Genomic DNA, 20,720 nt, shown 5'->3' with positions numbered 1-20,720 from the left:
AACGAACTGCTAATCTAAAACAGATCCCAGGCAACCAAATCTTATTAATGGAGTGCTCAAACAACGCCCAGAGAACTACGAGGCGCGTTCGATGTAATTAATTTCAATTCGCCACTCTTCGAGAGCAACCTTGAACTTCTAGAGTGACGTGTCTATTAGAACGCTAATGGATCCGTCTTTTCTGAGCCAAGTTTTACTTTCGCTTTTTGTTTCCCTCCATCAAGATACATCGTAATTCTTGAGAAATCCACATATTGAGAGATTAAGATTGGCAAGGGAGGGGGAAAACCCGGTGACATAACTGCAAAGCTTACGCACTCATATCTTGGCTGGAAAATATGTGGAGCATTAAGCATTAGGGCTAATTAGTTAATAAACAAAAGAGTGGACCATGGACACATGCAAAATATTTCTCCACAGTTTTATTGTCTTTCTTTTTTTTTTTATAATTTTGGTTGGTTTCTTTTTTGGTTGGTGGCACAGTCCGCTGGTCAATTCTCAATTGCAGCAGTAAAAATGTTGCACTGAAAAACATTTTTAAGTATTCCAGGAAATTTAAGAGCTGCCGTAAAACCCAAAAGAAAGAAAGTTTAAATGATTGAAATGTTTTAAGGAGCTTTTAAACTAATTTTTTATTGTGAGCCACAAAATCTAGCAAGCTGACAATAACGCAAAGATAAATGGTAATAAGCAGTGGCCAATTACAAACATCTTTTGGCCAGGTCTTGCTTAAGTATGTTTTACAATACTTTTTTTTGCAGTTTTATTTATATATATATATATTTTTTTTTTTGCGGCTGCAATGTCTATAATTTCCCCCATTGAACCTGACCGTCGTGGCTGTCGTTGTTTTTACAACCATGCCACCACCGAACCATTGTTGTAGTAGTTACTGATGGGGCAGCAAACACAGTTATGATTATGAGAGGCTTTTGTGACAATCAACTTCCTCGAAACGTGCCGCTTTGGAATGGCTTTGGCATGGAATGGCTCAAAATGGACTTGGACTTTGCATAATGGCCAGCAGTTGGCCAGTTAACCAGTTAGTTCGTGTAATGAATTTTACCCGTGTTATTAGGGGACGACGACAATCGTTTCTGGGAGTCAGCGACATTGCATTTACAGGTGCATTTTGGGTGTTTTGGCAAGCCTTAAAACGGCTCAATTTTTCAAGAAATAAAGACATTTTTAAGATTTAATATCTATTTTAATTTGAATTTCAAGGGTTAAAATGTATAAATCTCGAAAATATTGATCAAAAATTATAAAACCAGATTATATCTCTCAAAAGAAATTAATCTTTCATTATCGTAGTTCCTATTTTGTAGATAAAATTCCTAGCTTAACTTTGTCTTGATGTTAAAAATGATAATACGAGAGTTGTCCTTCATTATGAATCTAAAGATATTGATTTTAAATTGCATCGTAAGGTCAGAAAATACTTTTTAAAACTTAACTTAATTTAAAAATCATGATAAAAATATCATAAAAAATAATTAATCACCATAAAAAATCGATTTTCCTTTGCCTATTCAATTGATTTTTTCTCCATGTGCAACTTTGTTTACCCTTTTGCGCTGACTAAGCCGGCAAAACATTTATTAATTATGCCTTATAATTGAGGCACCCGCTTGGGAATAATTTTGATTAGACGCCCCACCTGTAATTATCCCTCGTGAATCGTGAAGCTGTTTGCAAGTTTGCTTGATTTGTTTGTCGGGCTCGATTCATTGTCAGTGGAAATATGTAATATGGAATGGATGAAGCAAAAATATATATAAAAAAAACGAAAAGAAAAGCCAGCAAATTATGTGAACTTGTTATATCACCTGGCTGAAAATCGCAGGCTTCAAACATTTTTTGTTTTTGTTTTATTCGAGCGGCGGCAATCATAACAACAAGCTGCTGCTGCTGCTGCTGCTGCACTTTCTTTGCGTTACGCTTCTTTGCATGCATTGCCAAATCACTTGTAAATATATATATATATAGCCACGTTAGATATCTGCGGCTATATGCAAGCGGTCAGTGTCCAGACATTGAAAGCCAAGCAATTGAATGGTTGAATGCTGTCCGCCGAAAAAAAAAAAACGAAAAGATACAGATACGAATTGAGATGCAGTCGTAGATGTGGATGCAAGTATAGATGCCTTAACAAGTGCGGCACAGAAACGCAAAAGTTCAACAGTCGGAGGCGTTAGTAAGCCCCTTCCTCCCCCAACATCCACTTGTAGGCGTTTGCAGTATTGTAAATTAATTCATATTAGCCAAACAAATGCAGACATATAGTATGTGTGTTGGCCGAGTGTGTCGGTGAGCTGCTAGCTAGGCTAGCTTTTAGCATTTCATTCGCCGGAGCAGATGAGATGAGATGAGATGAGTTGCCGCACAGGTTTTATTTCTGTGGTCTGAAGTTCGTTGTGGGAGCATCGTCGTCGTCGAAGTCGAAGTCACAGCCTCATTGAAAAAATAACAATAACAACAACAACAAGAAATCAAAAACCGGCGCAAATGATTTTTATTTCTTTTTTTTATTTACTTGCTGCAACTATTAGTTGTTATTGTATTGAAAATAGCAAACATGCAAAATGCACAGCGAAGGCTGAGAAAATCAACAGCGAAAATGTTAATTACACTATATCTGAGCAGCTTCTATCTGGCCACTGGTTCGACGGCCACTTAACTGTATCTGATGGATGCAAATGTGTAAAAGCCATTTTCGAAACCCCAAAACAGTTACGGATCTTTTCATATAAATCTATATGTAACTGACTGCATGAGTAATATCAATTGATTTATGACTAATGGGCAAGCCTAAAACCAAATGCATATCAGCGGACTCAATCAAGATTTTCCTTCGATTAAGACGCTCATGTTAACAAGGTAATAAGAAATTGTTTATCTTACGATTATATATTTTATATCATGATCCTGATTTGTATTAGAAAGGAATTTTGCATATTAATATTTTGAAATAAATATATATAAAAATAACTAATAAAACGAATGAAACGATGAAAAAATGTATATTCTAAGTTCTTCTTCCATTTTCTTCTTTTTTAAAGCCAACATAGATTTTAAAAGTAGTTATTTCTTCTTAATTTTTTAACAATACAAACTTATAAATCTTTTTTTCAGATTTTAATAGTTTAAAAATCATTTTCTTCTTGTGCAAAACAAAAGACTTGGAAAACGAACTTGGCGGTAATGAGGAAAACTTCACTCAACTTCCACAGCCTTTTGAGTCAAGTCTTTCCAGACAGAGAAAGATAACCAGAGAGCTCTGCTCATAGAGAGAGAGATAGAGAGACGAACCGAGACACTGAGAGACTTGGAGAAGTGACTGTTCTCTCGGCCAATCCTCTCAATGGGCGGCTTCGGCTATGAGGGTACTTTTTGGTATAAAACATAAACAAGCCAAAGAAAGTCATTCATTTTGTTGTTCGAGCCAGACGAGTGAACCGTTAGCAGCAGCAGCAGTAGCAGAAGCTAGAAGAAGAGCCTAGCTGCCCAGTGCAACAAAGTGATAAATAAAAACCAAACCAAGAAAACAGAAACACTCGACTTACAAAGTGATCATACAGTGAGTGTGCAGTGTTTGATCTTGAGCCGAAAAAACTATTTGGATTATTTGGATACCAACGAAGGCGATCGCAGCGAGAATGCAGTAAGTTCTATATAAGCAAGCATGACGACTATGAATCATAGTCCGAACCTGGATCTGAACCTGGACTTGGCCTGCCTCGCGGCCATAAATTCGTGCTGCAGTCGCTGCAACCGATAATTAGCATTTTTGGTATTGTCTCGGTCTCCGAGGGGTTCTCTCGGCCCAATTTTTCTGGGCCACTTGGCAACCACGAAATATTCTTTTGGGCGATTTCAAAACCCAGCAGCGACATACGTAAGACAAAAACAACAAGAAAAAAAACAGAAACCCAAACCCAAAACCATAGTTGGTCTGACTTTTCCTTCTATATCTTTTCCGTTGGTTTTCTGACTCTGTGTGTGTGTTTTTGGCGTGGGAGTTTTCGCTTTTGTTTGCCGACAGTTCATTGAGGCAGCTGACTTAAACCCAGGGGGATATTTGTACTTATTTATATGAGTTGGTACACGGAAAAAAGTTGGGGTTAAGGAGGTTTAATGAAAGGATTCTGTACTAATTAATATAAGAATTATGAAGTTACTGAGATGGAAGTTTTGAAGTATCAATATGATTTCTATCGCATATTTTTTTATTTTAAATATTTACACTATTATTGTTTCTAGACAGTCTCTGGGCAGTTTTCAATCCGCTTAAAATAATCAGTAGGTAGTTCTTTTTGATTACATTTTGCTCAGATAATCGCCAAATTTTATTACTCAAAAAGTTACCAAGATGGAAATAAGGCAAAGAAATTGGTTTTACCACCACGTAGTTCTTGAAATATTAGAACTAACAATAGATCAGTATAAAAGATCATTTGTTCGCGTGTAGATTACTCAATCTTTAGATCTTATACCTTTAATTTATGTTTGCTTTGTGGCAATTGAATGTCCGAGAGTAGATCAATCGATTAGGACTCGGAACGGTCACGCCTGCTGGACATGGGGAGATCCAATCTCTGTGACAGATTGCATCACAAAGCTGGTCCTTTCTAAAAGTCCATAGTCGTGTGGATTACTCATGCTGTGGGCATATTATATAAGTGACTGCGAATATGAGAGGGAATTGTATCAAATGCACGCACTGCGACGCATGTGGCGTATACGCAATATTTCATAGTTTGGAATTACAGCGACGCACAGAAATGCGCAATTGCCCAAGCGTGCTGCCATGCCACACCACGCCCACCACCGCCCCCTCCAACCCGACTATAATTGCTTTCGATTTTTGGTCACTTTCGGATGGGGTGTGTGTCTGCTAGTGCTTTGGGGGCTCGCAATTAATAAATTGCCATCGAATCGATTTCTTTCACTTTTTTTTTTGCCTTGGCTGATCTGATTTGGTCCGTCATCGGACCAAGCAAACAGAGAAACACACCCACTTAAGGCAGCCCACCAAGTGAAGGTCACAGATTTGTGAAAATTACCGCAGCACAAAAAAAGAGACACAAAAGAGAAAAACGGTTGAACATAAAATCCATTGCCAAGCGATTATGGTGGCACATTATCCAGATGCCCGAAATTTCCAGCACATTAAAAACCGAAAACAGAAAACCGCCCTAACAGCACGCACAGTAACAGCGCTTAATTTGTTACACAAAAAACACTAACTGCCAAAGAAACTGTAGATAAAAGTGAAAAAAAAACAAAAAACTAAAAACGAAAAAAACGAAATTAAAGCAGTGCAATGTATTATTGTTTATATTTTGTTTTTGGGCTTTCATGTTTCACACAGTTTAATGGCATCGGGAGTTGTGTTAACGAGCGAGTGTTTAATTAAGCACTCGAATAAACTGCAACTACAGCAAGTGAAAACAAAAGACTTAGGCAACGAACTCGAACCGATTACATGCTAAAGAGTCGAGAAATGGAAATGGTAATGGAAATGAAAATGGAAATTGAAATGGATGGAAAACAGCGGGTAACCAAACGGATTGTGGCGTTAAGTGGGCTAAGCTCCTAATTCTCTGCCTACTTCCAATGAAAATGCCCATTGAGAGTTATACAAGAAATGTACACTCTCGTTTAGTTTCATTTTTGTTTTTGTCCAGAAACAAGCACACTTATCAAAATGCAAGTGGCTTGCCAAATGTCGTAATCTTAGACCGGCGCTTATGTCACCCCTAAAATGCCCGCCTAACATGACGCACACCCAACATTTAAGGAAATCAAAAGCAAATATAGTCCGAGTTCCATACGCAAGAAAACCCGGTGGCACATAGAGGTAAAAAAACAGAAAAAATAACAAAAACCAACTCCAACTGGAATTTATAACGAAACCGACGGCTTCGCCTGTCTTGTGGTTTCCAGAAGTAGGTTTAGCGGAGGGTACGGGTACGGGTCTAAATCTGTGGAATCAGAGCCAGGGGATTGAGGAGCTGCTGGTTTCGGAGCCGACGAAAACCATCAGCATCAACGCATCGCCTCCAATGGCTGCTCCATGGCTCTATGCTATATGCTATATGCATGATGTAACTGCAGTGCGATAACGTCTGCATCTGGACCAAAAGCAGAAACAGATCCCGAGACATGCAACCAATTCCCCCATTTATGGCAGACACACTGGCTATTGCGACTGCGAGAGTGCTGTTTGTGGTGCACAAGTGGAGCACTCCAGCTTTAGTGCAGCGTTGGAATGTGCTGAGATATTTGCATGTGTGTTTGCAGGTGGGATGATGGCAATTCCTTTGGGCAGATTCCCGACGGATTCCCATGGAGGTTGCGCAAAAGGTTCGCTGACAGTGACAATGCAACAGGCAACAGTGGCACTCTCAGCCCAGCTCTTAAAGTTCAAAGGTGCAAACTAGCAACTTGCAACTTGCAGCTGCCAAGCGACAGGCTGACAAATTGCCAGCTGGAAAATTCGATACTTGCATAAGAGACGCTCTCCAGATTTATTGGCCTGGCCCAATTCAGTTAGGAATCCGCTAGAGTACCACGGGTTCAAAGTCACTCGAAAGCCGGACACTCGATTGGCGTGAAAAGTAAAAGTGAGGTCCGACTTTTGCTTTTGCTTTTATTACAGCTCTCGCATATTTCACCTTGCCTAACTATTTTGCGACTCTTACTCGGGCTTTGACGTTATGGCCCCAATTAGATGCAGGCACGTAACATTGGTTAATTGGACTGGCCAGCACCACCGGATTCGCTTCGTTTCCAGGCCAGGAATTCCCTCCTCGACAGGGGTAGATATTATGCGTATGAACAGCAGTTGACATTCAGCCAAGTCGAGTCAGCGAGTGGGTCTCGGGTAAATGGCGTTCAAATTGAACCCGCCGCCGCAGGCTGAGCATCTTCATCATACTGTCTGCTAGTCGGGGTATATGAGCTATAAGATCACGGTCTCAAAGTGGGGGTTAGAAAACCAGTTAATATAAATATTATAAAGGTGAATGCAGATGGTTTTAGTTACATTACATAGAGAAATCTCAAAGATTTTTATGAACTTCCAAACTAATAAACTATTCTAAATCTCACTTAATATTGCCAATATAGGCCAAGTTTAGTTGGCCATAACTGCTAATTCAGAACTAGAAAACTAAGATCAAGTTTATTACCTGGATTAGTATTTCCCGAAAATATTCAAATCTTTTGGTTACGGTCTGCGGTTGGTTGGGTTAACAAGCGTATGCCATGATCAGTGATTCCCTAAGCTCAGCTTTCCTTGCCTTCCCAGCCGCAGTTGCATCTCCATGTAGCAAACTCCGTGGCCCGTTTCGATCTTGGGGGACTTGCCGTGTTGCCTTATAACAAGTTTTCTGGCCTGGCTGGCTGGTCTGGTCTGGTCTCTTGCATAACTGGTCGCTGGGCTGCCGATGCCAATGACGATCCGATGATGCTGCCTTCTTCGGCTGCAATTTGGCGGCATCTTCGCGAAAAGGTTCGCAGAAATATTTTCCCGCGTTTTTTTCGGTTGATTGTCTTGTTGCCACAGAGTTTCCCATATCATAAACCAGGCTGACTCATCAATTGATTTCCATTGCTTCCATTGCAGCATCCCGTCAGCCGTTCTTCTAGTCCTGGCTGTAGCCACTGGCTTGTGGGCCAACTGCGTAGAGGGAGCAGCCACTGGAGCACCTTCGGCCACGGCCACAACAGCCAAGCCCAAGGGTTTCGAGGCACGATCGCTGGACGTTAGTTCCAGCGGAGGCGAGGAGGAGCTGGATGATTTCGAGACACAGGCTCAGACTCATCTGGCCTATCGCCAGCAGCCCCAACAGCAACGCCAACTCTATGAGTACAGCGAGGAGGATCAGGAGGAGGCACCACGCCAGGTATACGCCAATCGAAATGCCAAGCAGCAGAGCAATTTCCTTAAGATCCAGGGACAGCTGAAGAAGCCCCTTAGCGAAGAGAGCGAAGAGGAGGAGGAGGAAGTGGAGGAGCCAGATCGTCTGTCCACCCTACTGAGCAAGTCATCCTTCAGCTGCACAGACAGGAACTCTGGGTGGGTACACATATCATGATCTCTAAATACATTTCCTTAACTATAACATTTGCCTACAGCTACTATGCCGACGAATCGCTGAGTTGCGAAGTCTTCCACTACTGTCAGGAGAGCCAGAAGCACTCGTGGATCTGTCCCGAGGGATTCACCTTCCACCAGATCCATCTGATCTGCATGCCACCCTCGCACGACAACATCTGCAAGCAGTCCTCCAAGTATCATATAGTGAATGACTACCTCTACAAGCCGATCAATCTCCAGGAGCACCAGAGCAAGCCCAATGTCACGCTGCGCTACTCGGAACGCTACTTCCCAGAGAACTATTACGAACACGAGCGTTACGATGACGAGGAAGAGGAGCTGCCTGCTGCGCCAAGGCCACGCATCCAGCAGCAACATCACCAGCAGCAACACCACCAGCAGCAACAACCGCAACCCCAGCAGCAACATCGCCAAGTGGTGGCTTACCAGCAACCACAGCAACAGCCCCAAGTCAGGGTACAGTACCAACAGCCTCAGCAGCACCAGCAACAGGCTCAGCCACAGCCACAAGTGGTGACGCAGATCCGCCACCAGCCCCAACCTCAGCCGACTACCCTGGCCTACCGGAAGCCATTGCCCGCGACCACAGTCCAGCCGCAGTTGCAGTTGCATCAGTTGCACCAGCCCCAGTTGCAACTGCACCAGCAAAGGCCACAGACGCTGGCGCCAACCGTGACGCCGGCGCCGTACCGTTTCTACACTGCCGCTCCCCAGCTGCAGCATTTGCAGCAGCAGCAACAGCAAGTCTTCCGCACGCCCGAGGAGATCAACATATCGCTGCAACAACGCCGGCCACAGGTGTTCATTGCCACAACGCCGAGGTATTATGAGGATGAGTACCTCTACGAACGGAGGAAGTGAGGAGGATTGCGGAGGAGTGAGCAGAAAACAGTCTTGTCGTTCCCTCGAATCCACCACCTCTCGTGTATATTCCCCAATCTAAGTAGCTTTAAGCTCTCGCCCCAGCTCTCTGTCAAGCCCGAAAATCCTTGCGCGAGTTTTGTGTACCTATTTGTAATATTTAATGTCCTGCTAGAAGAATCCGCCTTCTAACTCAATTCGTTAATAAAGGAAGCCACATTAAGTTAGCCGCTCACTGTATGTCTATCTCCATGAACTGATCCGCGTTGGATAGATGCACTGCCTGGCTGTGAGTGCCCTCCTCCACCACGTAGTTCGGTCCAATGATGCAGTTTTTCAGGACGGATCCACTCTTCACCTGTGCCCGATGGCCGATGATGCAATTGTCGATGTTGCAACCCTCTTCCACAACGGCGTTGGACATTATGAGTGAGTTAGCCACAATATTTTTGGGATTAATGATGCAGTTGGGTCCAAAAACGCTAAAGTTCAGTGAGGTCTTTTCGGACAACTTGGCATTGTCGGCAGCTATAATCTCCTTCGTTTGGGTCGATTTCACCAGTGCTCCCGGGGAGATTAGTGGATGGTTGTCCCCACACAGATCGTTCCAGATGCTGGCTAACTTACGATTGATGGCCAAGAAGCTAAGAGTGTTGTTTACCCGCACTCCAATCGCCTCCTTGGGCGCTTGGATGCCGTAGCAGCGCAACAGGTCTCCATGATAGGGGGCTTGGGACAGAGATTGGTTAAAGAGAGAGGTCTGCGTGATCTTCTGGTCCAGAATGGTGTGCCCCACATACTAAAAATTAATACATTAGACGATTTATTACGGTTTACGGATGGCTATGCCTACTCACATGCAGAACGTTGTCCTCATTCTTGGTGACCACACCCACTTCGGAGGTAGTATCCTGCACCGTTTTGAGCGGTCGTTTGGAGTGTTGCTTCTTGATTAAATGCGGCAGAAACTCGCCCTTAAAAGTAGAAATGTTCTCCTTCTGCAATGGTACAATGTAAGAGAGAAAGTTAACTTAAAGCAGCACCTTTACTTGCCCTACGAAGGTAGTCGATGACCCACTTTTTCAGCACATAGACATGGGCATCCACCAGGCGGCTGTACACATCTAATCTGCCTCGGTTCTTCAGCAAATGTCGTTGAATATTGAGGGTTTCCTCGCAATCACTAGCGGCGGAGACGAAGGCCAATCTCTGAGTGGCTGCATGGATGCCAATCACATCCCTTTCGGGCTTGTGTTTGCTCTTGGGACCCGGCATCACCACATCCGACTCAAATCCACTGGGAAAGAGGAGCAACGCCAGTGTGGCATCATGCTCCCTGAATTTGTTAATCAGCGGATACAGACTGACATTGCTGACCAAGTCGCAGCTGACCACCAAAAAGTCCGACTTTATTTTATCAGATATGTAGCGCAGACTGTCCGCAGTTCCAAAGTCACTGTCATTGGGAATCGTGGCGTAGTCTATTTTCAGCTTTAGAGGGGTGTTTTCCAGAGCCGATTGAATTTCCAGCTTTTCCTGCTCTAAAACTACCACAATAACCTCTAGAGAGGGCAATACTCGCCATTAATATCAGGATTTAACTTTCAACTTTCTGAATTACCTGAAAAGTTGTGTTGTTGCAGCAGATTTAGAGAATACCAGATCAGAGGATATGGGCCCACCGGTAGCAGGCATTTGGGAGCATCGCCCAAGACTTCGGGCAGCCTAGTGCCACGCCCTGCCGCAAAAACTACAGCTTGGAACTCTGAATTGGTCATTGTGACACAGAAAATTCAATTAAAAATAAATTTCGGCCAAAAAGCGTGCAAATACAAAAAAGCCACGCAAACAGCTGATCAGAATGCAAGAGCAACACATGAGCGCGTTGCCCAACACTGTTTCCAATCAGACATATGTTTGCTGTCATGTGACTGTGTCATTGTTTTTGTTGTATTTGCTATTGTATAAAACAAGTCAGATGACCCTTTTTGCATTGAAAATTCCCTATAATTTACTGATAAATTACACAGGATGCTTTTCGTATGAAACAACAAGACTTTAATGCATGATTTGCGCAGCTTACACTACACTACAAAAATGGAATACATACTTTTTCTGCTTATTGGAATAGTCTACACACTTTTGCTACAATAGGTACAATTAAGTTTTGTGGCTTGCCCTTTGCGAATTACAATATATGGAAACGGTTACTGAACAGAAATAGTTTAACAATAATATTGCTGGAATATACACATCCAAGATAATACTTAGAACAGAACGTCATCATCGCCCTCATCCAGTATATTTGCCTGCTGGCGGACATCAATTCCCTGTTGTAACAACTCCGCCTTCTTAGCATCGGCCTTGATCCTAGCCTCGCGTTTCTTGTCCTGGATCTTCTTCAGTCGGTAGAATTCCTCACGCTCCAGCTCGTCCAGTTCGGAGATGATGTAGGCCAGGGTCCTATCGATACGGGGGATGATCACATGCTCGATGGCGTTCACACGACGGTTTGTGATCTTGATCACCTCATCCAGGGTGACGAACGAGGTCTGTAGAGAGGCCAGCTCTACGAGCAGTTTAACGGCGATCTGGTAGTTCTTCTTCAACTTAGCCAGCTGCTGACCACCACGGGCCAATCCGGCCAGTTCGTAGGTATCGGATCCATCCTGGTAGGACTCGAATACGGGCAGAGTAACACCAGCCACGTTGTCCTTCTTGGTGCGGATCTTGATCTGGGCCTTGGTGACATTCTGGAGCACCACTTGGTTGATGTCGCCAGACGTGAACTTGGCCTCCGCCAGCGAGAAGGCAGCCTCTTTCATAACATCACCCATCAGGGTCTTGGTCTCGATGATTTTGCCGAGAATCATACGGAATCGCATTTGGAGGGCATCCGCCTTCTTTTTCAGGAGACCATGACCTTTTTGGGCTCCAGCCAGACGGGCCTTCATCAACATCTGAGCACCACGGGACGGGAAAATCGGTAGCCTATCTTTTCCGGACATTTTGCTGCTTCTTTCGGGCGGTAATTGGCTGGATTAAACTATTTTCAACTGCGTATCAGAAAAACTGCAACCGTCGCAGAACACTGAAAAACTCCAACTGGAAAATGACGGACGGCAGTGTTGGTTACTGCCAGCAGGCAATCGATAACGTTAGTGCTTAGAATGAAGGTAGAATGTAGTGTTGTTAAATACCATAGCACAGCTGATTTTGCACTTAAAAGTAAACAAGCTGAACGATTCTTTTTGTTTTTTTTTCGGTTTATGATGCTGCTGCAACGTGTATGGTTGCCACAAATAAACAACCATCTCCGGCAATACGCAAAAAAGAGTAGGGTGCATTTTAAGCCAATCATGGCGGTGAACAGACGCATGGTCCACCAAGAAATACTGCATTATGTAAATCCTTTTGCTAGGATCAACGTTAAGTCTGATGTTTTCGTGCGGATCCAACCGGCGGATGTGCATAAGTACACCAGCGGAGATGTGTTTATAGCCCAATTAATTGGTGGTCAAGTAAAAAACTGCAATGTATCGCTAGATGTAAAAATAACCGATGAAGACAAGGTGGTCAATGTGGTGGTAAAGAAACTGACAGAGCAAACCTCGCAATTCGAGTGCAATCTGCAAATTCCTGTGCGATCAGATGTTGCCGTGGATGCCAAAGGAAACGTTCGGGTGGAAGGAGTCCAGAGTGAACTCTTGCAGGTCAAGGCAGACGGAGGCATCCTCACCAAGAATATTAAAGCCACTAATATAAGCCTGTTTAGCGAAAACGGTCAAATCATTTGCCAGGGAACGCTGCTGGGGAAGATCACCGAAATAGAAACACACAATGGGGTAAGATAATGGTTGCCATATAGTTTAAGCTTTCATAAACTTATAAATCCCCTCCGCAGAGCATTTCATTGGACAAATTACAAGGAGATAGCCTGAATTGCTCCACCAAGGCTGGCAGTATTGAAACAGACTGTTGCTATGTAGAAAACTCCAAATTCCAGACGCAAACTGGACGCCTGGAACTTAAGAATGTCCACAAAAGCAGCCAAGTTCATATCCACCAATCAGCAGATCTAAATATGAGTAAGTCTATTTCAGAAATCTCATATACTATATGTTATAATATAATCATTATCTTATTCCAGCTGGTGTACATGGAAACCTGCAAGTAATGACCAAAGGGGGCAGCTTAAATGTCCAACTATCAGAGCTTGTGGGTCACAATAAAATCGATGCCCACAACCTAGACGAAGAGGCTTTAATTCATATATCACAAGCCATTGAGCAGGACCTCCACATAGAGATAACAGCCTCTGAAGTTAAATTGGAGACCGGACTAGAACATGTAGCCCATGCTCTCAACGTGGACAAAAACAAATTCCTGCTAAGCAATTCTAACACAAATCTCCTACAAGTCAGCAGCACTGGCGCCAAAGGCGTCCGCCTTGGAAAACAATCCTGGAGCGATATGATGAGAGCAAAACTAAATGTCATTGGAACCGAACTACCATAGTTAAAGACAGGCTCTTACTAAGTTACGAATATATTGAGCTGCAAGCTACAATCTCAGTCATTTTTGTCTTTCCTTTAATGGAGGTATATTCCTTAGGCTTGGCCCGACTCCTTATCCACATTATCGCTCAGGCATTCGAGGGCCTTTGAGAAGATTGCATCTTCTTCAGCTTTTAGCGCAGACACAAAAAGCTGTACCTTTTCATCGCCAATCTCTTGGAGATCCGTGTTCTCCGCCTTTATGACCATGTAGGCTAGCAAGCGCTGCAACTTGAAGGCATTCTCCACATACTGCTCCTTGGGAGCATCTTCCTCTTCTTCCTCATCCTCTTCAAAATCGTTGGCATCTGGATCACTTCCGGTGTAATTATCAATGTGCTGCTTTAATCTGTACCATAACTCAAGAAGATTTGAGAATGCTTCCTTGTTATAAAAGTACTTCAGTCGCTGTAATAAGAAGTATTTAGTAACAATTACGATTCATTAGTGATCCAACTTACACTCCAAATGTGCGCCAGATCCTCTAGATACTCCTCCTGTCGTTCTCCCAATGGAATGAGTTGCAGCGGCTGTTGCAGGAATTGCAGTATCCGTGCAAGGCAACTGACTATGCTGGGTGCGTAAACATCCATAGAGGCCTGCGCCTCTGGCAGCTGGACCAGGATGGTGCATATGTTGAGGTAGGTTTGTATGATCTCCACATCACAGGTTATTTTCGGGCCGCACGAGTCGTAACCAACGTCGGCATCTTCATCACTGTCCTGGGCGGCGGCTGGTACTTCTGCTTCACCGTTCTCCTCACCAGCTTCCTCGTCGGCTAGTTTGGCCTGATCATCGCGCATGAGTCGCAGGAAAGCGCTATTGACGCCATCGCATAGCTCTGGTACAAGAAATACCTCTGCAAAGGGCTTCAAATTCAAAGTTGACTTCGCATTCTCCTCCTCTACCAAGGCGCAACTGGCCAGCACAGCATTTGTGGCTTTAAGAGCAGCTACAAGCAGTTCATCACTCACTGATTGTTGAAGAATCCTGCCAAGATTTTGAGCTGAGTTTTCAAAGGCTGCAAAGCAGATGTACCAGTCAACAGCGAACTGTTCCTTGCCACTTAGCACATGGGCCATGATGTACTGAAAGAGTCGCATCAGCTGGATCAACATGGCGGTGTCCATGCAGTTGGTCAGTTTGAAGAGGGTTTCCATCGTGCTGTGACTGCAGGTAAGTAGCTCGGCACACTCCACCTGGGCGCACATATTGCCAAGCAAGCCGATGAGAATCTCATACAGACGGACATCCTCACAGCCCGCAATCAAGGAGAACATGATCGGATCTATGGCCTCGTTCTCCAGGAGCAGGGTGACGACTTCAGGGGACACCGACATATCCCACACTTTGCAGAGATCGTCCTCCAGCTGCTGTTCTAATGGTGAATCTGGCTGCAGTTCTACTAGCTTCATAACCGTTTGCAGGATGAACCGACTGCTGTACATGGTGTTCCCGACTGCATCACCCCGCATCCGCTCCAGCAGTTCTGCCTCCTCTGCGTCTTCCTGGGCGGGTGGGGGCGTGGTCGAAGCGCTACTTGCGCTGGCTGAGACGCTGGCAGAGGCGGATGCGTCGCTTTCCTTGTGGGTTGCATTTTCCGCGGGAGGCACATCGCTTTCCTTGGTGGCCACTGCAGCGCCACTCGCCGACGGCTCCGCATCTTCCTTGGGCATTTCTATCTAGATCTCGATCTGGGCTAACTGGTCAACGGCTTTCTTTGATAGAACGCGCAATGGCGGCGGACGATAATCAATATTTTTTAGACAAGTTTTTTTTTTAATCTTTTTTTTAGACGCGGTCAGTGGGACTGTAGATTTTTCATTAATATATCATAAAGCTTACCGAAAGTTTGCGGTAGAGATGGCATTTCTTAGACGCTATTACCTGGTCATACTTTTTAGTATTTTGGTAGAATATAAGTTTTCCGCATTTTTCTTTTGATGCATTAAATTTTCCTACGGCATAAAGTGAGTAAATGTGAAGTACGACAGTTTATAGTAGTTAATTAATTAAGTTTTTGTTTGGTTAAAGTAATTAAAATTCTTTGACCAAGGTAAAAAACGAATTCGTTGTATTCGGGTGCTTATCCACTTAAAATCCAATACAATCCACAATAAACTGTTACATATTGGCGCCAAAATTGTATTGTAATATTTAAGATTTGTTATCCAAATATATTTTTTACCATAATTTCTTATTAATAACTGACTTAGATATAATGCTAACAATGAGATGTAATCACAGTTTATGAGGTTTTTGGTTTTCCCTTGAGCAGCAAACTGGACAGATTGCTGTAGGGCAGCTCAAAAGCCAGAGAAAAGGCGATGGAGGCAAGATAGACGATCACCGTAAATCCGCAACAGACGACGCTCTAAAAGTTAAAAATGAAAAAAAAGTTTTTTAAGTTTAATATGAAGAGTGAGAAACACAATTTGATTACTTACTAGCAGAAAAGGATCAACTGCAGAACTCGTGCTGGTCAAACTGTAAACGAGGGCAATCACCAGGGGATTCAATAGATATATGGCATAGGACAGGCGATTGAGATGCTGAAAGAACTTGGCCTCCAGCAGTCGTGACCACCAAACGCCACTTCCGGATGCACTGCCCACGATCATCCAGCAAACAGTAAGGGCAAACAAACCCCGTCCCAGAACAAACAGTGATATGGTGATCAGATGGCCCAGGTCCCGCTTTACCGTGGAGTAAATGCAGCCCACGAATACCTGGATACTTAAATGCCACAGCCGGCGAGTCCGTCGTTCACTCATCTCTAACTGGAATTGTTTCTCCTGGAAACACCAAGCGGCTATCGCTCCCACAATATAAGGTAGAACCCTCACAAAAGGACTCGTGTATATCAGGGTGCCAGTAGCATAGGTGGAATCGAAGGAGAACTCAAAATTGTTGGTGATTCCAATGCCGTAGGACCAGATTATTGTGGCCATGAGTCCAGAAAGTGTAAGTGCTTTGGCCAATTTCGGATGCCTAGACGGAAACGTAATGGAATTTGATTTTATCACTATCCGTATATTTTAAATCCGTACTTACTTGGCGTAAATAAAGAGTACAATGTTTGCCAGCAAGAAGAACTGCATGTCACATGCCAGACTCCAACTCCAATTGGCACACATCTCCCGGTGATCGAAAAGGTTCTGGATGAAGAGCAGGTTTCTCCACCAGTACTGTGGACACAGCTCGTCAAATCTCTCGTTAATATGGAAGACCGAAACGTCTCCTATGTAGGCAAAGGCCAAGTCAACGCTACCCATCACCACCAAGTAGAGTGGACCTAATCTCAGGTATCGGTGGAACAGCAGCTTTCCAAAAAGCTTCATATTGCCCCACAGGCCATTGCGACGCACTTCCTTCATTTGATTGACATTTCTGAGGAAGTTGTAGGTTTGCAAAAAGCCACTAGAAACAAAAAAGGATTAACTTATAAATGGTTTATATTTTTAGGTTATTAGACAGAACCTGATGGTGAAGAATACATCAACCAGAAGAGGGGCCGTAGAAACATACTGGAAGAAGACCTTCTCCGCATAAGACAGCAGCACTGTTTTGTTATGCACTGTAAAGTACATGTACCACACCACATGGAAGATAAGGATCCAGATGGCGCAAACAGATCTTAGTCCATTCATGATTGGGATTTCCCCTGGCTGGTTATCCCTCGTGGCGGAGATTTTTTTCCAATTATTCGTCACATCAAAGCAGGATACAAATTTCTTAAGTGGCTCCCTTTTCAACAGGGACTCCAGTGCGTGCCAGAGCTCCGATTCCACAGGAGCTAAACCCTCATCTGGTTCACCGTCCGTCTTGGCCACCCGCAGTTGCTGGGCACAGAGCATAAGAGCTCCTGTTACCAGGATGGCAGCCACTACCAGCCGGAAAGTCAATCGCTGGAAAAAGCGTTCACTCAGCTTCAGATCCTTAATGTAGAGCACTTCCGGTTGCATGTCGAAGATGTCGTCTTCGGCGAATGAACCTTCGGACACATAGTTCCTGGCCAGCTGTTTCACCTCTTCGGAGCCGCAGGAACTGGGTAAGCATAGACCAATGTGAAGGACCTGTTCGGACATCACCTTGATCTCCACCTGCCAAGGTGATTGGTGGCGAAGGTATATCACCCGGTAGTCCATTCCAAAGGGTGCCCTTTGTGTCAGGATGCTGTAGTGCATCACTCGCTCATAGTTCCGAGATAAAGTGATACCAACTGGTCTCTGGACGCCACGACATGCTTCCCGACTTCCCAACCAATAGTTTTGGCCAAAAACGAAACCAGATGGCTTGGTTCCCGACGCATCAAGAACTGGAATTATATAGTTTGCTTAAAACATGCTAAAAGATAAGAAGACCCTTTCTATATCTCTAAAGGCTACTTACCCTTTATGGCCCAAGCTTGCTTACTGAGAATTCCGCGCTGCACCTGTTTGAGATGGGCATGGCATCTGGGATTCACATTGCTCTCATTGGCCACTTTGGTTAATCCAAAGATGACAGAGCTTCGAATGAGATGTGGCTCATGGCTCGTTTGTTCCATAGATCCTTCTTTCCTCTGGATATCTTTTGTAATCACTTCTGTTGCCAACTCTAGGCTGCCATTAAAAAGTCCGTAATCATAGCGATGCCGTCGCAATGTTGACTCATTTACGGCTGCATGCGCCACCAAGGCCAAGATGCAGATGATTAAGACCAATTTCAAGTGCCTTGCCATGCCAATTGACCGCTAACAAAGCGGCAGCTGGAAAAAGTAAGAGGTGTTTAATTGTTTACCCATCAATACCCGAGCACTCTAATGTTGAGAAAAACAGTGACAGAGCCCTCAAGGAGGGAAAAACAAACAGAGTTACATCAACTTCCTACCGGAAAAGCTTTACGACCTGGCAGACCCGTAACTCACATATAGCTAAGATGCATTTGATTGTCCAACAATTGCTGCAATCAGTAATTAGTTAACCACTTCAGATCTTAACTTATTTATTTATTTTCTTTTTTTTTTAAATCTTTTGCTAAAAAGAAACCTTTTTCACTGAAACAAACTTTCACTTTTGACCAATATTTATCAAAACGATGTTGGGAGGTAAAACATGAATAATAAAACTATTTTATTTGTGGTTTTTAAAGAAGCGAATTAATAGAAACCTTTCATCAATTATATCATGATCTTGTTATAAAAAAGTAATTTTTACTATTCTTTTTAAGCGAAAAGGCTTAAGGGACACTAGCCAGGTTTTCAAAAGGGGGAAGTACATCTGCCAGTTAACTGATCGCAGAACATGGAAGTGGCAACTGAAGTGGAAGGTGGAGTTCAATTCAAACATCAATTAGCCGCATCCGAGCGGTAAGTGCGTCTCAATGTCAGGTCCAATGTATCGGATTACTTTGATTCACGAGAAATTCACCAGCAACAGAAGAAAAAAACAGTCACCTGAAGGTTTATGGGCTGCCAAAGGCAAAAATCAGTCGAACTTGTCACACGCGTTGATTCATTCGATTTCAAGTACCAACTATTGACGCCCCAAGTTCAGTGTTATTACCTTTTATATATACCTCATGTACGAATATATATCTGCAAAATTGACAGAGGTCAACGACTAGAGTGCGTGTGCCTGGTAAATGTTTTTGACTATCCCAAAGGCAGACCAAATTTGGCAAGGGTTTTAGGATTGGAAACGTTTTGGGGCACGTGTTTTAGAATTTACATATATAAATCATCATGAAAGCCAACGAATTATTGTTTGCCCAAAAACACTCATCTTAAACGATGTTTGCTTAGGCTGATTGAGGTAGAAATTCGAGAATGAATCCCCCGGGCATTTGGCCAATTTGGCGCAGGCGTGGGCTAAAAACCGAATAATATTATTATAGCCAAATGTTTTCTTTGCTCTCGAAGACGTCGCCAAGACTCGCCAAGTTGTAAGCCACCGATAGCGAGTTTGCATTTTATGGCACCTAATGGCTTTTGGATGAAACCGTTTCAAGGGTAAATCGTAAATCGCATCTATTTCTGTTGTTGGGTTTTTGGCTATGCAAATGAACCTTCACCTTAACTTTGCCAGTCTATCGGATCCCGATCGCCCAGTTTTTTGGACAAACGATGGTTTTGTAACTAATATTCGCGAAAACTGGCTCTGATTTTGCCATGTATGTTGGCTTGCGTGTGTGCTTAAATAGTTTCTTTAGTTATTAATGGTAGTGCCTTACGGAAGATGGTGATTTATTTGTTGCTCCTTTTTATGTTGCCGTTTTTGAATCGCGATTAGGGGTCAAGGCATAGGAAACTGGCTGTCAAAGAGGACAAAAAGTCCCGGATCTACGGATCTAATTTAAATTCAAGCAAATAAAATTGACCTACTTTCAGTTGAGACCCAAATTCAAGTATCCAATCAATATAGAACTGTCCTTCGCATTCGTTTTTTTGTTTTATAACAATTTTGTTTATTATTTTTTCGGCTTGTTTATTTTCTTTTGTAATGTTTGAAATCGAAACCACGAACTTTATTTATTTTTATTGATAATTTTTAAGCGCGACACTCGCAGCTTCGCGTCTTTCCGTGAAACTGTGACCCTTTGCTGCGATCCAAACCTTTATAAACTCCGTAAGCCCACGTGAACAGGTATCAAGCGGGTATTTAAAAAACAAAATACAAAAAACGAGCGATGAAAGCGAAACTGCTTTTCGCGTTGTTTATTTTTGGGGGAATCTGGACGGCCTGCATTTGCGATCGGCTCTTTTATACGTCACAAAGCCGGGCTTTAAAGTGCCGGTCTTCACGTTCTCGTTTTTCACACCGATCGATCGATCGATTGCGTTCATTGACACCGCGATGATAAGGGGGCGTTCCCCAGAATTGGGATCGCCAAGGAGCGGCATTACATCGAATTCCCTTAAAGCAGTCAGGACTTAATATACAGGACTATTACAGGTTTTAACAATTTTTAGGACATTTTTTTATTGAGTTCAATATTTTTATTATATGTTATCATATCAATTATGTATACCTGTTTAGGTTTAACCTAAAAATAAAACTGGATATTCCGTAATAAAGCTATCTGATTGAAGGATTGTCTTATCTATGCAATCTGCACTGTACCTATAAAGAGAAGTACTAAACAGGAAGTACCAATTGAAGTACCATTGCAGAAGGAATTGCATGTTTTATTAC

The 20,720-nt window shown here is 43.3% G+C and overlaps 6 protein-coding genes across 7 annotated transcripts; 2 read left to right on the top strand and 4 right to left on the bottom strand.

Moving 5' to 3' along the window:
• The first annotated feature begins 3,443 nt into the window (after window positions 1-3,443).
• LOC108112864 (putative cyclin-dependent serine/threonine-protein kinase DDB_G0272797/DDB_G0274007) lies at window positions 3,444-9,216 on the top strand. Its single transcript, XM_017223190.1, has 3 exons — window positions 3,444-3,664; window positions 7,634-8,086; window positions 8,146-9,216. Exons 1-3 carry the CDS (start codon window positions 3,660-3,662, stop codon window positions 8,987-8,989), a joined length of 1,302 nt encoding a protein of 433 aa, XP_017078679.1. The 5' UTR covers window positions 3,444-3,659; the 3' UTR covers window positions 8,990-9,216.
• LOC108112863 (translation initiation factor eIF-2B subunit gamma) lies at window positions 9,127-10,871 on the bottom strand. The gene is made up of 4 exons (XM_017223189.1): window positions 10,611-10,871; window positions 10,043-10,551; window positions 9,847-9,987; window positions 9,127-9,788 (listed from the first exon to the last, which is right to left on the bottom strand). The coding sequence occupies exons 1-4, from the start codon at window positions 10,765-10,767 to the stop codon at window positions 9,222-9,224; spliced, it is 1,374 nt and encodes a 457-aa protein (XP_017078678.1). The 5' UTR covers window positions 10,768-10,871; the 3' UTR covers window positions 9,127-9,221.
• A 153-nt stretch (window positions 10,872-11,024) lies between these two features.
• LOC108112866 (V-type proton ATPase subunit D 1) lies at window positions 11,025-12,112 on the bottom strand. The gene has a single exon (XM_017223192.1). The coding sequence runs from the start codon at window positions 11,995-11,997 to the stop codon at window positions 11,257-11,259; it is 741 nt and encodes a 246-aa protein (XP_017078681.1). The 5' UTR covers window positions 11,998-12,112; the 3' UTR covers window positions 11,025-11,256.
• Window positions 12,113-12,182: 70 nt separating this feature from the next.
• Window positions 12,183-13,563, top strand: LOC108112865 (protein FAM185A). The gene is made up of 3 exons (XM_017223191.1): window positions 12,183-12,834; window positions 12,894-13,077; window positions 13,140-13,563. Exons 1-3 carry the CDS (start codon window positions 12,259-12,261, stop codon window positions 13,505-13,507), a joined length of 1,128 nt encoding a protein of 375 aa, XP_017078680.1. The 5' UTR covers window positions 12,183-12,258; the 3' UTR covers window positions 13,508-13,563.
• LOC108112862 lies at window positions 13,522-15,367 on the bottom strand. The gene is made up of 2 exons (XM_017223188.2): window positions 14,007-15,367; window positions 13,522-13,953 (listed from the first exon to the last, which is right to left on the bottom strand). The coding sequence occupies exons 1-2, from the start codon at window positions 15,219-15,221 to the stop codon at window positions 13,600-13,602; spliced, it is 1,569 nt and encodes a 522-aa protein (XP_017078677.1). The 5' UTR covers window positions 15,222-15,367; the 3' UTR covers window positions 13,522-13,599.
• Window positions 15,368-15,683: 316 nt separating this feature from the next.
• On the bottom strand, window positions 15,684-20,093 carry LOC108112333 (nose resistant to fluoxetine protein 6). 2 transcript variants are annotated; one of them, XM_017222161.1, is made up of 6 exons: window positions 19,910-20,093; window positions 17,938-18,295; window positions 17,026-17,863; window positions 16,600-16,965; window positions 15,993-16,536; window positions 15,684-15,919 (listed from the first exon to the last, which is right to left on the bottom strand). In XM_017222161.1, exons 2-6 carry the CDS (start codon window positions 18,266-18,268, stop codon window positions 15,794-15,796), a joined length of 2,205 nt encoding a protein of 734 aa, XP_017077650.1. In that variant the 5' UTR covers window positions 18,269-18,295; window positions 19,910-20,093; the 3' UTR covers window positions 15,684-15,793. The 2 variants fall into 2 exon arrangements, with proteins under 2 accessions (XP_017077650.1, XP_017077651.1); XM_017222162.1 differs by having other exon boundaries at window positions 19,759-19,943.
• Window positions 20,094-20,720: the final 627 nt, after the last annotated feature.

This window comes from Drosophila eugracilis, unplaced genomic scaffold (assembly GCF_018153835.1).
Source record: "Drosophila eugracilis isolate 14026-0451.02 unplaced genomic scaffold, ASM1815383v1 contig_90, whole genome shotgun sequence".
In the NCBI taxonomy this organism is placed as follows: Eukaryota; Metazoa; Arthropoda; class Insecta; order Diptera; family Drosophilidae; genus Drosophila; species Drosophila eugracilis.
The sequence above is the reverse complement of the archived record's forward strand: the minus strand, read 5'-3'. Positions and strand labels throughout refer to the sequence as shown.

Bases quoted from the DNA above. Each gene is read 5' to 3' on its own strand.
- LOC108112864 (XM_017223190.1), top strand. The intron at 8,087-8,145 runs GTGGGTACACAT...ATTTGCCTACAG, and splicing joins TGCACAGACAGGAACTCTGG to CTACTATGCCGACGAATCGC.
- LOC108112863 (XM_017223189.1), bottom strand. From the start codon at position 10,767: ATGACCAATTCAGAGTTCCAAGCTGTAGTTTTTGCGGCAGGGCGTGGC. The intron at 10,552-10,610 runs GTAATTCAGAAA...TGCCCTCTCTAG, and splicing joins GCAACAACACAACTTTTCAG to AGGTTATTGTGGTAGTTTTA. The intron at 9,789-9,846 runs GTGAGTAGGCAT...ATTAATTTTTAG, and splicing joins ATGAGGACAACGTTCTGCAT to TATGTGGGGCACACCATTCT.
- LOC108112866 (XM_017223192.1), bottom strand. From the start codon at position 11,997: ATGTCCGGAAAAGATAGGCTACCGATTTTCCCGTCCCGTGGTGCTCAG.
- LOC108112865 (XM_017223191.1), top strand. From the start codon at position 12,259: ATGATGCTGCTGCAACGTGTATGGTTGCCACAAATAAACAACCATCTC. The intron at 12,835-12,893 runs GTAAGATAATGG...TCCCCTCCGCAG, and splicing joins AAATAGAAACACACAATGGG to AGCATTTCATTGGACAAATT. The intron at 13,078-13,139 runs GTAAGTCTATTT...ATCTTATTCCAG, and splicing joins ATCAGCAGATCTAAATATGA to CTGGTGTACATGGAAACCTG.
- LOC108112862 (XM_017223188.2), bottom strand. From the start codon at position 15,221: ATGCCCAAGGAAGATGCGGAGCCGTCGGCGAGTGGCGCTGCAGTGGCC. The intron at 13,954-14,006 runs GTAAGTTGGATC...TTCTTATTACAG, and splicing joins ATCTGGCGCACATTTGGAGT to CGACTGAAGTACTTTTATAA.
- LOC108112333 (XM_017222161.1), bottom strand. From the start codon at position 18,268: ATGGCAAGGCACTTGAAATTGGTCTTAATCATCTGCATCTTGGCCTTG. The intron at 17,864-17,937 runs GTAAGTAGCCTT...ATATAATTCCAG, and splicing joins GCAAGCTTGGGCCATAAAGG to TTCTTGATGCGTCGGGAACC. The intron at 16,966-17,025 runs GTTCTGTCTAAT...TTTTGTTTCTAG, and splicing joins GATGTATTCTTCACCATCAG to TGGCTTTTTGCAAACCTACA.